The following is a 13,716-nucleotide window of genomic DNA, read 5'->3' on the forward strand; positions in this document are numbered from 1 at the left end:
CCACGCCCCCTCTTTGGCCACGCCCACCGCGCGCTCCAGCACCCCCTGTTCCCCTTTAGCACCCCCTTTCCCCCCAGCACCCCCTCTTCCCCTCTGACCCCCCCCTTTCCCTTTAGCACCCCTTTCATCCCAGCACCCCATCTTCTCCAAGCACCCCCTGTTCCCCCAGCACCCCTTTTTTCTCCTCTGAACCCCCCTTTTTCTCAGTTCTGCTCAGCGGTGCCTTTATTTCGTGTTGGGGGTTCAGTGCATCTGCTCAGGGATCCGATCCTCTCCGGACCCCCCAAAAAATGGGGGGACCCCCCCCCCCTTTGTCCTGGGTGAAGCCGTGAGATGGGGTTCTACACCCCTGTGCTGTGCTGCCGCGATCCCCAAATCCGCTCCTTCCCGGTACTGCTGCAAAAGAGGGGGGGCTGGAATTGGGGGACACACCCAGGACCCCCCAATATCCCCCAGGAAAGGGGGGGGGGGGGGTCTGGTGGGGTGACAGGGTCTGATCCCCAAGAATTCCCCCAAGAATTCCTTGAGTCATCCCAAGACCCCCCGAAAAAGAGGACTGTGAGGAGAAGTGGGGGTTCAGCCCCCCCCAATTCACCCCTTGAAAAGGGCACTTGTGATGGGATGTGGGAATTTGGCCCCCCAGAACCCTCTGGAAAAGGGGGGGCTGTGATGGGATGTAGGAATTTGGCCCCTCAGGACCATATGGAAAAGAGGGGCTGTGATGGGATGTGGGGATTTGGCCCCTTGGGATCCCCCAGAACCCTCTGGAAAAGGGGGGGCTGTGATGGGATGTGGGAATTTGGCCCCTCAGGATACCTCAGCACCCTCTGGAAAATGGGGGGCTGTGATGGGATGTGGGGATTTGGCCCCTCAGGACCATATGGAAAAGAGAGGCTGTGATGGGATGCAGGAATTTGGCCCCTTGGAATCCCCCAGAACCCTCTGGAAAAGGGGGGGCTGTGATGGGATGTGGGAATTTGGCCCCTCAGGATCCCCCAGAACCCTCTGGAAAAGGGGGGGCTGTGATGGGATGTGGGAATTTGGCCCCTTGGGTTCCCCCAGAACCCTCTGGAAAAGGGGGGGCTGTGATGGAATGTGGGGATTTGGCCCCTCAGGATCCCCCAGAACCCCATAGAAAAGAGGGGCTGTGATGGGATGTGGGGATTTGGCCCCTCAGGACCATATGGAAAAGAGGGGCTGTGATGGGATGCAGGAATTTGGCCCCTCAGGATCCCCCAGAACCCCATAGAAAAGAGGGGCTGTGATGGAATGTGGGGATTTGGCCCCCCAGAATCCCCCAGAACCCTCTGGAAAAGGGGGGGCTGTGACGGGATGTGGGAATTTGGCCCCTCAGGACCATATGGAAAAGAGGGGCTGTGATGGGATGTGGGAATTTGGCCCCTAAGGACTATATGGAAAAGAGGGGCTGTGATGGGATGTGGGAATTTGGCCCCTCGGGATCCCCCAGAACCCCATAGAAAAGGGAGGGCTGTGATGGGATGTGGGAATTTGGCCTCACCCTCCGTAGTGCCGCCGCACGAACTCCTCGAAGCCATCGGCCGCCTCCTCGTCGCCGCGTTCCCTCTCCGCCACCTCCTCCAACAGCTCTTCCACGTCCTCCACGAAGTCAACGAAACGCAACCGATCGTGAGCGAAGGCTCCGTCGGACCCGAAAACCCCATCCAACTTCGCTGCCAACTCCCCAAAATGTTGTCCCCAACCCAAACGCTCCATAAACTCCTTCAGGAGTTGCAGGAATTGCATCTTCTGCACCGGCTCCAACGCAGCGCCCAACGCTTCCCGACCCTCTTTCCGGGTGCAATCGGCCACTCCGGAGCAGCCCTGGGGTGCTCCGTACCGGCTGAAAGGCATTCCATGAGGTGCTTTCCCCCCGTTTTTTCCCGCTTTGTACCCCCCGGATCCCTTCCCGTTGGATTTGTGACGCTCCCTCTCCTCCCACTCGCGACGGGACGCGCCGTCGCGACGGGACGCGCCGTCGCCGCGTCGCTCGTGCCGTTTGCTCTCTTTCTTTTCCACCTGGAACGGCTTCTTCCAAGACTTTGGGAAGGATTGAACCCTCTCGGCTTCCAACTCGCGGCCGAGGCGTCGCTCCAGGGCGCTCAGCTCCTCCGCGAGACCCTGGAGACCCCCGGGACGCCGCGCTCGCTCCAGGGCGACCGCCAGCTCGTGCCGTACCAAAGCCAAGCGGCCGCGTTCCCGCTGCGCCGCGGCGTCACCGGAATGCGGAGTGCCCATATTTGGGGGTTGCTTCGGCGCTGGATCCCTAAATTTGGGGCATTGCGGTGTCTTCGCTTCCCGCAGGCGCCGTAACTCGGCACGGGCGTCGTGGAGGGCGGATGTTTCGCGGTCCAGCGCCGCTCGCAGCCGCGCGTTCTCCGCCGTCAGGGTCTGATGCTGCGCCCCGGCCGACGCCGCGGCGTCCTCGCTGCGACGCAGCAGCGCCTGCAGCTCCGTCTTCTGCGCCTGCGGAGAAACGGGGGGCGAAAGCGGCTCTTGAGATCCCTTCCAACCCAACTCATTCCATGATTCCACCATCTTTGAGATCCCTTCCAACCCAACTCATTCCATGATTCCATGACCTTTGAGGTCCCTTCCAACCCAACTCATCCCATGATTCCATCATCTTTGAGATCCCTTCCAACCCAACTCATTCCATGATTCCACCATCTTTGAGATCCCTTCCAACCCAACTCATTCCACGATTCCATCACCTTTGAGGTCCCTTCCAACCCAACTCATTCCATGATTCCATCACCTTTGAGATCCCTTCCAACCCAACTCATTCCATGATTCCATGACCTTTGAGGTCCCTTCCAACTCAACTCATTCCATGATTCCATCATCTTTGAGATCCCTTCCAACCCATTCCATGATTCCATCATCTTTGAGATCCCTTCCAACCCAACTCATCCCATGATTCCATCATCTTTGAGGTCCCTTTCAACCCAACTCATTCCATGATTCCACCATCTTTGAGATCCCTTCCAACCCATTCCATGATTCCATCATCTTTGAGATCCCTTCCAACCCAACTCATCCCATGATTCCATCATCTTTGAGGTCCCTTCCAACCCATTCCATGATTCCATCATCTTTGAGATCCCTTCCAACCCAACTCATTCCATGATTCCATCATCTTTGAGATCCCTTCCAACCCAACTCATCCCATGATTCCATCATCTTTGAGGTCCCTTCCAACCCAACTCATTCCATGATTCCATCACCTTTGAGATCCCTTCCAACCCAACTCATTCCATGATTCCATCACCTTTGAGATCCCTTCCAACCCAACTCATTCCATGATTCCATCACCTTTGAGATCTCTTCCAACCCAACTCATTCCATGATTCCACGATCTTTGACATCCCTTCCAACCCAACTCATTCCATGATTCCACCATCTTTGACATCCCTTCCAACTCAGATCAGTCCGGAATTCTCCGGCCGTTGCCGCCCACCTGCAGCTCCGCCTGCATCCGCCGTATCTCCTGGTTCTCCTTGGCCACCTTGTCCAGAAGGACACTCACCGAGTGCACACTCGGGGGATCTCCGGTCTCCGGCGTTGGGGACTTCTCCCGCGATTCCTTGGGAAGAGGATGGATTGGGGTCCCCTGAGGGCACTGGGGACGCCGGAGACGCCGAACCCCACTTGGTCCCCCCCTTACGTTGCCGTCGGTGGGCGGCGGCGGCTCCCGCTCCGCATTCCGGGTCACCACAAATTCCGCAGGTCCTGGAGAGGAACCAGACGGCGATGTCCGACCCCGGCGCGAGGCTGAGCGCCGCACGGCCGCATCCGGACCGGGGAGCGCTTACCGTCCCCCAGATCGTAGAGGCCACCTGGGGGGGGAGGGGAGGGGCCATCAGGGGGATGAGGGGACCCCCATCCCACTGTGGGACCCCCACACTAACCTGGAGACCCCCAACCTGCTGTGGGACCCCCATCCTGTCCTGGGACCCCCAAACCTGCCCTGGGACCCCAACTCTGTCCCTGGGACCCCAACACTGCCCTGGGACCCCAACCCTGTCCCTGGGACCCCAACTCTGTCCCTGGGACCCCAACCCTGTCCTGGGACCCCCATCCTGTCCCTGGGACCCCTAACTCTGCCCTGGGACCCCCATCCTGTCCCTGGGACCCCAACCCTGTCCTGGGACCCCCAACTCTGCCCTGGGACCCCCAACTCTGTCCCTGGGACCCCCATCCTGTCCCTGGGACCCCCACCCTGTCCCTGGGACCCCCAACTCTGCCCTGGGACCCCAACTCTGTCCCTGGGACCCCCAACTCTGCCCCGGGACCCCCAACTCTGCCCCTGGGACCCCAACCCTGTCCTGGGACCCCCAACCCTGCCCTGGGACCCCAACTCTGTCCCTGGGACCCCCAACTCTGCCCCTGGGACCCCAACTCTGCCCTGGGACCCCAACCCTGCCCTGGGACCCCAACCCTGTCCTGGGACCCCCAACTCTGTCCTGGGACCCCCAACTCTGCCCTGGGACCCCCATCCTGTCCCTGGGACCCCAACTCTGCCCTGGGACCCCCAACCCTGCCCCTGGGACCCCAACTCTGTCCCTGGGACCCCAACCCTGTCCTGGGACCCCCAACCCTGTCCCTGGGACCCCCATCCTGTCCCTGGGACCCCAACCCTGTCCCTGGGACCCCAACTCTGTCCCTGGGACCCCCAACTCTGCCCTGGGACCCCCAACTCTGTCCCTGGGACCCCCATCCTGTCCTGGGACCCCAACTCTGCCCTGGGACCCCCAACTCTGTCCCTGGGACCCCCATCCTGTCCTGGGACCCCTTCACCCTGTCCAGGGACCCCAACTCTGTCCTGAGACCCCCATCGTGTCCCTGGGACCCCCATCCACATTTGGGACCCCCACTCTGCCTGTGGGACCCCCACCCTTTCCCTGGGACCCCCATCCAAATTTGGGACCCCCTCACCCTGTCCCCGGGACCCTCATCCTACTGTGGGACCCCCACTCTTCCTGTGGGACCCCCACCCTTTCCCCAGGCCCCCCATCCATATTTGGGCCCCCCACTCTTCCTGTGGGACCCCCACTCTTCCTGTGGGCCCCCCATCCATATTTGGGCCCCCCACTCTTCCTGTGGGACCCCCACCCTTTCCCCGGGCCCCCCATCCATATTTGGGCCCCCCACTCTTCCTGTGGGACCCCCACCCTTTCCCCAGGCCCCCCATCCATATTTGGGCCCCCCACTCTTCCTGTGGGACCCCCACCCTTTCCCCGGGCCCCCCATCTCCCTGTGGGCCCCCCACTCTTCCTGTAGGACCCCCACCCTTTCCCCGGGCCCCCCATCCCCCTGTGGGCCCCCCACTCTTCCTGTGGGCCCCCCACCCTGCCGTGGACCCCCCTCCCCACGCCGGTCCCCCCTCACCGGTGAGGAGGAGCAGCGCGGCGGCCGCCAGCGCCAGGACACCCAACAGGACTTTGCTGAGGCTGAGCCCCTCCTCAGCGCCGCGATTTGGGGTCCCCCGCGGTGGGGCGGCCTTTTGGGGGTCACCACGGGGCTCACGGCTCTGCTGTAACCCCCCCGTCTCATCGTCGCTGCCGGTGCCGCTCTCGTCCTTCACGGGGGACCCTGAGGAGGGACGAGGGGACCCCCAGGGTGGGACTGTACCCCAAGACCGCCCCCCCTGAACCCCCTGGGAGGGTCTCACCTGGTTTTGGGGTGTCCAGGAGGGGTCCCAGCGCGGTGTTGGGCTCTTTGGGTTCCGTGTTTTCCGGCACATCCGTGGTGTCCGGCGCTGCCGCGGTGTCCCAACGCTCCTGCGGATGCTGCAGGCACAGGTGTGTGGGGGTCAGGAGGACCCCAATCCCCGGGGACACCCCTATTTCCAAGCTCATCCCGGATCCCAGCTCATTCCAGCTTCCAGGCTCACCCCAGTTCCCAGCAGCCAAATCCCGTTTTGCCTCTGGATCCTAAACTCACCCCTCTTCATGGACTCATCCCCGTTCCCAATCCCACCCCAATTCCCACTCCTCCAGTTCCCAATCTCACCCCAAATCCCAATCCCACCCCTCCATTCCCAATCCCACCCCAGTTCCCAATTTCACCCTAATTCCCAATTCCCACCCCAGTTCCCAATCTCACCCCATTTCCCATTCCCACCCCTCCAGTTCCCAATCCCACCCCATTCCCACCCCAATTCCCAATCTCACCCCAATTCCCAACCCTATCCCATTCCCACCCCAATTCCCAATCTCACCCCAATTCCCAACCCTATCCCATTCCCACCCCAATTCCCAATCTCACTCTAATTCCCACCCCTCCAATTCCCAATCCCACCCCATTCCCACCCCTCCATTCCCAATCTCATCCCAATTCCCAATCTCACCCGAATTCCCACCCCTCCAATTCCCAATCCCACTCCATTCCCACCCCTCCATTCCCATTCCCACCCCAATTCCCAATCTCACCCTAATTCCCACCCCTCCAATTCCCAATCCCACCCCATTCCCACCCCTCCATTCCCAATCTCATCCCAATTCCCAATCCTACCCCATTCCCACCCCTCCAATTCCCAATCCCACCCCATTCCCACCCCTCCAATTCCCAATCTCACCCGAATTCCCAATCTCACCCTAATTCCCACCCCTCCAATTCCCAATCCCACCCCATTCCCACCCCTCCAATTCCCAATCTCACCCCAATTCCCAATCTCACCCCAATTCCCACCCCTCCAATTCCCAATCCCACCCCATTCCCACCCCTCCATTCCCATTCCCACCCCAATTCCCAATCTCACTCTAATTCCCACCCCTCCAATTCCCAATCCCACTCCATTCCCACCCCTCCAATTCCCAATCTCATCCCAATTCCCAATCTCACTCTAATTCCCACCCCTCCAATTCCCAATCCCACTCCATTCCCACCCCTCCATTCCCATTCCCACCCCAATTCCCAATCTCACCCGAATTCCCACCCCTCCAATTCCCAATCCCACTCCATTCCCACCCCTCCATTCCCAATCTCATCCCAATTCCCAATCTCACCCTAATTCCCACCCCTCCAATTCCCAATCCCACCCCATTCCCACCCCTCCATTCCCAATCTCACCCCAATTCCCAATCTCATCCGAATTCCCACCCCTCCAATTCCCAATCCCACCCCATTCCCACCCCTCCATTCCCATTCCCACCCCAATTCCCAATCTCACCCCAATTCCCACCCCTCCAATTCCCAATCCCACTCCATTCCCACCCCTCCATTCCCAATCTCATCCCAATTCCCAATCCCACTCCATTCCCACCCCTCCAATTCCCAATCTCACCCCAATTCCCGGTCTCATCCCGGTGCCGGTCTCCGCTGGGTGGGAGCAGAGCACACGGTGAGCGGTGATTCCGGAGGGGACACACGGACACACATCGGCCCTTCCCGGTCCCCACGGCCATCGCTTGCCTGTGCTGGTGGTATTCCCGGTGCCTTCCTCCTCCTCCTCATCCTCTTCATCCTCAGCGCCGCGGGAGGCCAATTCCGGCTCGGCACCCTCCGGATCCGTCTCGGCACCCTCCGGATCTGTCTCGGCACCCACCGTCTCGATGGGGACACCGCGGGGGCAGGACGGGGGGGGTCCCCCCTCTGTCACCTGGTGGCCCGTCAGCACCCGGCCGCTCGCCGACTCCGGAAACGATGGATTCTCCGCCATGGGGAATGTCCAGAGCCACCTGCGAGGAGACAGAGGGATGGACGGACAGAGAGATGGAGGGAGAGATGGACGGATGGAGGGAGGGAGGGAGGGAGGGATGGAAAGAGGGAAAGAGGGAGGGATGGATGGATGGATGGATGGATGGATGGATGGATGGATGGATGGAAAGAGGGAGGGAGGGAGGGATGGATGGATGGATGGATGGAAAGAGGGAGGGATGGATGGATGGATGGATGGATGGATGGATGGAAAGAGGGAGGGAGGGAGGGAAGGATGGAAAGAGGGAGGGATGGATGGATGGATGGATGGATGGATGGATGGATGGATGGAAAGAGGGAGGGAGGGATGGATGGATGGATGGATGGATGGAAAGAGGGAGGGAGGGAGGGAGGGATGGATGGATGGATGGATGGATGGATGGAAAGAGGGAGGGATGGATGGATGGATGGAGGGATGGATGGAAAGAGGGAGGGAGGGATGGATGGATGGATGAATGGATGGAAAGAGGGAGGGAGGGATAGATGGATGGATGGATGGATGGATGGATGGATGGATGGAAAGAGGGAGGGAGGGAGGGAGGGAGCGATGGATGGATGGATGGATGGATGGATGGATGGATGGATGGAAAGAGGGAGGGATGGATGGAGGGATGGAAAGAGGGATGGATGGATGGATGGATGGATGGATGGAGAGAGGGACAGATGGAGAGACTGAGTGACGAATGGATGGATGGAGGGAGGGATGGAGGGAGGGATGGATGGATGGATGGAGGGATGAATGGAAAGAGGGAGGGATGGATGGATGGATGGATGGATGGAGGGATGGATGGATGGATGGATGGATGGATGGAGAGAGGGACAGATGGAGAGACTGAGTGACGAATGGATGGATGGACAGAGGGAGGGAGGGAGGGAGGGAGGGAGAGAGGGAGAGATTGAGTGATGAATGGATGGTTGGAAAGAGGGATGGATGGATGGATGGATGGAAAGAGGGAGGGATGGATGGATGGAGAGACTGAGTGATGAATGGATGGATGGACAGAGGGATGGAGGGAGGGAGGGAGGGAGGGAGGGATGGATGGATGGATGGATGGATGGATGGAGAGAGGGACAGATGGAGGGACTGAGTGACGAATGGATGGATGGACAGAGGGATGGAGGGAGGGAGAGATTGAGTAATGAATGGATGGTTGGAAAGAGGGACGGATGGATGGATGGATGGATGGAAAGAGGGACAGATGGAGAGATTGAGTGATGAACGGAGGGATGAATGGATGGACGGAGGAATGGACAGAAGGATGGATGGACGGATGAATGAAGGGATATATAGAGGAACAGACTGAGGGATGGATGGATGCGGCGATGGATGGATGGATGGATGGATGGATGTGACCGGGAGAAGTCACGGTCTGCACGGTGCCGCTGCCCGGACCCTGCCTGTGGTGGGGACCCCCGTTCCCCCCATTCCCAAATTCCCCATCCCCCCATTCCCCCCCGCAGCACTGCCCCGCTCGGTATTTTCAGTCGGTATTTTTAGCCGGTGACGCTCCGGCAGCCGCGCGGGACACGGGGCGCCGTTCGGGGGCACCGGGAAGGCAGTGGTAAACGGGGGAAAAAGTGTCCCGAACACCCCTCGCTCCCCCCCTCCAAGGGACCCGGTACCGGCCCGGTGCCCCCCCCCCGCCACTCCATCCCTGCGGTCACACCGGCTGTGCCCGTTCGAACCGGCTCCGCTCCCCGTTACCTCCAGTATTCCCAGTGCTCCCAGTCCCTACACGATCCCGTTCCCAGTTCCGGCCCCGTGGGGCAACCGGATTTCTCACTGTCCCCAACGAGTCCCTCCGGTAACTCCTCCCGGTGACCCCCCCCCCCCCCCCCCCCGTAACCTTCAAAGGATTCCGGTAACATCCCCCCCATCCCAGTAACTTTCTCCGCTCCTCTGTTAACCTCCCGGTAACCGTTCCCGGTCTCCCGGTTAGTTCCCACACGGTAGTTTTACCCCTCTCCGGTCACTTTCTCCCCCTCACTCCCGGTTACGGTACCCGGTTCCCCCCCCCCCCCCCGGTTCTTCCTCCTCCCCTCCCCGTTCCCGGTCACCGCCCCCGGGAAACGGCACCACGTGACACCGGCAGCCAATGGGCGGAACCGCCGGTACCGGACACCCCCCCCCAATCCTCCCCCCTCCTCCGGTCCACCGGCGGCGGGAGCGGAACCGCACAGGGCTTTACACGAGGGCTTTATAGCGGCCGTACAAAAGTTTCCGTTAACGATCGGTTACAACGGGGAGTGGGGGAGGACCGGGAGCGTCCCGAGCACCGGGAATTGAGGGGGAAAAGAGTAAACCGGGAACGTTCAGAGCACCAGCGGTGGGGGAACACGGCGCACCGGGACCGTCCCGAGCACCGAAAGGGGAGGAAGGAGGGCACCGGGAGCATCCCGAGCATTGGGGGGGGAGGGCACCGGCAGCATCCCGAGCGTAGAGAGGGGAGGGGGGCACCGGGAGCATCCCGACAACCGATTGGAGGGCACCGGGAGCATCCCGAGCACCGAGAGGGGAGGGGGACACCGGGAGCATCCCAAGCACGGAGGGGGGATGGGGAGTACTGGGAGCATCCCGAGAACCGATTGGAGGGCGCAGGGAGCATCCCGAGCACCGGAGAGGAGTGGCGGGGGGGGGGGGGGGCGCACCAGGAGCATCCCGAGCACAGACTGGGGGGCACCGGGAGCATCCCGAGCACCGAGGGGGGGGGGCACCGGGAGCATCCCGAGCACTGAAGGGGGGGGGGCCACCGGGACCATCCCGAGCATCGAGAGGGGAGGGTCACCGGGAGCATCCCGAGCACGGTGGGGGGGCGGGGTCACCGGGAGCATCCCGAGCACCGGGGCAGTCCTGGACGGTGCTGGGCACCAGATCACTGCCCGGGTAATGGCAGGGCCACCCCCTCTCAGCAGAGCCGGGGGCACCAGGAGCCTCAGCCCCCCCCTTCCCCGCAGCAACCGGCCACCCCCCCCGGCCCCGAGCCCGTGATGGGGCTGAGGCACAGCCGGTGCTGAGCCACGGCCTGTGTCCGGTGCCGCATCCAGAGTCTGGTGCCGCAGCTGGAGTCCTACGCTGAGCTGCAGCCGGTGCTGCAGCCGGTGTCCCGTGCCGAACGGCGTGCAGTGCCGAGCTGCAACACCATGCTTCATTCTGAGCCGCAGCCGGAGTCCGGCACCGCAGCCAGAACCAGAATACAGTGCCAGAGCCGGCGCTGAGCCGCAACCACAGCCCCGGTGCCATCTCTCCAGCTCGCAACAGGGACAACGGCTACAAAAGAAAGGGATTTTTGGTCCTAAACCAGCAGGAGAAGCTGGAGCCGGCGGCGGGCGGGCGGCTCAGCCGTCGTTGGCGGCCACGAGCTGTCCCATCCCCTCCCGGACGTAGACAGATTGGATCTCCTTGGTCTTGAGGCAGAAATCGCACGCCCAGACGGCGGAAGCCTCGGTGGTGAGCAGCCCGTAGGCGTTCTCCGTCATCCCGGTGCATTCCCGGTGAAACCACTTCTGGCAGGAGGCCTCGCACAGGATGGCATCCTGGTCGTCGTTGACCTCGTTGCGGCACGCTCCACATGGATACACCAACCCCGGTGGCGGTTGGTGTCCGGAACCGCCGGCTGCTTTGCCAGGAGGTGCCGGCGGGAGGCTGTTGGTTTCTGGGGTGCTGGCGCCACGGCCGGCACTGTTGGTGAACGCCGGTTGCGCCCCATTAACGGCAGCAGGGGAGCCCGAATGCGGCTCCTGAGCGAAGGTGCTGGGCGGCGGGTTGAGGGGTTTGCCCCCCTCTTCGCCGCCGCCGCCAGGGAAACCAGGATCGGCGCCGGGAAAGGGGCTGGCGGTGGGAGGCAAAGGCGGGATGTTCTGCCCGGGACGCCCCAACGGTGATTGTCCAAAGAGATTGCCGGGCTGGTTGAAGCGCTGAGCCACTGCCGGCCCCGCTGGGGGCGCGTTGAGAGCTGGCCCGGCACCCCCGTCACCCCTGGGGGGCTGCCCCATGGTGGGGGAGATCATGGGCCCAAAGGTGCCCACGGGGCCCGGCAGGAGCTGCGCCGCCGGCGGGCTGAAGCTCTGTCCGAGGGGTTGCCCGAACGGCTGTGCCGGGAAGGCCAAGCCGCCCGCTTGCCCGTAGCCGGGGGTCTGGGGCGGCATGGCGAACGCCGGGCCCATCTGCCCCGGCGCAAAGGGCGGCGGCTGCCTCCGCAGGGGCTGTGGGCCATAACCAGGGGGCACCTGCGGCGTCAGCCCCCCGGGGCCACGGAAGGCGCCGAAGGGACCGGGGGCACCAAGGAACGGGGCAGGCGCCGCGCCGGCTTTGGGAGTGGCAAAGTCGTCTTCGAAGGGGTTAGAGGCTACCAGGTGATCCACCATGGGCGTAGGCGGCGGCGCGAACTCCGAGAGATGCGAATAGGCCGGGCCCTGCGGGAAGAGGGCACTGGTTATGGCTCCAGTTACCGGTACCGGAGCCGGGACCACCTCCAAAGCTCGACCCTACCTGCGTGTTTGACTTGCGGCGCTTCTTCTCGGGGCTCTTCATCTGCAGTCCTGCAGGAAAAACGGGGGCATCAACCGGGGATCAGCTATGCCAACTGCCGCGGCATTAACTGCGGCCGTGCCAACATGAACCGGGGCGGCAGCAATGCCAATAAAGCCGTGTTAACTAAATCCAGGGCTGTGCCAACCGGGATCAGAGCAAACCGGGCAGCAGCACCCACCGAGGGCTCCAAACACGGCTGCTCAAACCGACGCAAACAGCGTGAAAGCGCCAACCCGAATCAGGGCCACACCAATGCCAACCAGAGCAGTATCAACTGGCGGCAAACGGGGCGGTGGTGCCAATGGGGGCAAATAGGGTGGTGGTAATGGTGCCAATGGGGGCAAATGGGGCGGTGGTAATGGTGCCAATAGGGGCAAATGGGGCGGTGGTAATGGCGCCAATGGGGGCAAATGGGGCGGTGGTGCCAATGGGGGCAAATGGGGCGGTGGTAATGGTGCCAATGGGGGCAAATGGGGCGGTGGTAATGGTGCCAATGGGGGCAAATGGGGCGGTGGTAATGGCGCCAATGGGGGCAAATGGGGCGGTGGTAATGGCGCCAATGGGGGCAAACGGGGCGGTGGTAATGGCGCCAATGGGGGCAAACGGGGCGGTGGTAATGGCGCCAATGGGGGCAAACGGGGCGGTGGTAATGGCGCCAATGGGGGCAAATGGGGCGGTGGTAATGGTGCCAATGGGGGCAAACAGGGCGGTGGTAATGGTGCCAATGGGGGCAAACGGGGTGGTGGTAATGGTGCCAATGGGGGCAAACGGGGCGGTGGTAATGGTGCCAATGGGGGCAAACGGGGCGGTGGTAATGGTGCCAATGGGGGCAAACGGGGTGGTGGTAATGGTGCCAATGGGGGCAAACGGGGCGGTGGTAATGGTGCCAATGGGGGCAAACGGGGCGGTGGTAATGGTGCCAATGGGGGCAAACGGGGCGGTGGTAATGGTGCCAATGGGGGCAAACGGGGCGGTGGTAATGGTGCCAATGGGGGCAAACGGGGCGGTGGTAATGGTGCCAATGGGGGCAAACGGGGCGGTGGTAATGGTGCCAATGGGGGCAAATGGGGCGGTGGTAATGGTGCCAATGGGGGCAAATGGGGCGGTGGCGGCGGCGCCAACCGGGACAGCGCCAACCGGGTCCTCAGGAGCACCAACCAGAGCCAGGCCTGTGGCGGCGGCGCTGACAACGAGGGCAGCACCGCCCGGTCCCGGTGCCCGCCCCCCGCTCACCTGCCTTCCCCTGCTTGCGGCCGGGCCCGGTGGTGGCGGCGCCGCCCGCGGGGTGCGGGGGTCCCGGCGGGGCCGGGGGAGCCGGGACGCCGCCCTCCAGCTTCTCAGCGTGCGGGGCCGCCATGGCCCGGCCTCGCCGCAACCGGAACCGGAAGTAGAGCCGGAAGCGCGCGCCGCCAATCAAGGGCGGGGAAGGCGGGGTGGACTAAGTGCTGCACGGGCTGGGGGGGGGA

The 13,716-nt window shown here is 62.6% G+C and overlaps 2 protein-coding genes across 2 annotated transcripts; both read right to left on the reverse strand.

Moving 5' to 3' along the window:
• Positions 1–216: 216 nt before the first annotated feature.
• Positions 217–9,542, reverse strand: PBXIP1 (PBX homeobox interacting protein 1). The gene is made up of 9 exons (XM_054050884.1): positions 9,425–9,542; positions 7,307–7,700; positions 5,693–5,810; positions 5,410–5,613; positions 3,834–3,857; positions 3,686–3,750; positions 3,479–3,604; positions 1,520–2,484; positions 217–396 (listed from the first exon to the last, which is right to left on the reverse strand). The coding sequence occupies exons 2-9, from the start codon at positions 7,679–7,681 to the stop codon at positions 342–344; spliced, it is 1,932 nt and encodes a 643-aa protein (XP_053906859.1). The 5' UTR covers positions 7,682–7,700; positions 9,425–9,542; the 3' UTR covers positions 217–341.
• A 378-nt stretch (positions 9,543–9,920) lies between these two features.
• Positions 9,921–13,621, reverse strand: PYGO2 (pygopus family PHD finger 2). Its single transcript, XM_054050905.1, has 3 exons — positions 13,484–13,621; positions 12,209–12,258; positions 9,921–12,132 (listed from the first exon to the last, which is right to left on the reverse strand). The coding sequence occupies exons 1-3, from the start codon at positions 13,605–13,607 to the stop codon at positions 11,056–11,058; spliced, it is 1,251 nt and encodes a 416-aa protein (XP_053906880.1). The 5' UTR covers positions 13,608–13,621; the 3' UTR covers positions 9,921–11,055.
• Between the last annotated feature and the right edge of the window lie 95 nt (positions 13,622–13,716).

This window comes from Cuculus canorus, chromosome 28 (genome assembly GCF_017976375.1).
Source record: "Cuculus canorus isolate bCucCan1 chromosome 28, bCucCan1.pri, whole genome shotgun sequence".
Taxonomy (NCBI): Eukaryota; Metazoa; Chordata; class Aves; order Cuculiformes; family Cuculidae; genus Cuculus; species Cuculus canorus.

Coding starts and splice junctions, on each gene's coding strand:
- PBXIP1 (XM_054050884.1), bottom strand. CDS start 7,681: ATGGCGGAGAATCCATCGTTTCCGGAGTCGGCGAGCGGCCGGGTGCTG. Junction 3,858..5,409: donor CGCGCTGCTCCTCCTCACCG/GTGAGGGGGGAC, acceptor CTCCCCCCCCAG/GTGGCCTCTACGATCTGGGG. Junction 2,485..3,478: donor GGATGCAGGCGGAGCTGCAG/GTGGGCGGCAAC, acceptor GTTTCTCCGCAG/GCGCAGAAGACGGAGCTGCA.
- PYGO2 (XM_054050905.1), bottom strand. CDS start 13,607: ATGGCGGCCCCGCACGCTGAGAAGCTGGAGGGCGGCGTCCCGGCTCCC. Junction 12,259..13,483: donor CCGCAAGCAGGGGAAGGCAG/GTGAGCGGGGGG, acceptor TTTTTCCTGCAG/GACTGCAGATGAAGAGCCCC. Junction 12,133..12,208: donor GCCGCAAGTCAAACACGCAG/GTAGGGTCGAGC, acceptor CTCTTCCCGCAG/GGCCCGGCCTATTCGCATCT.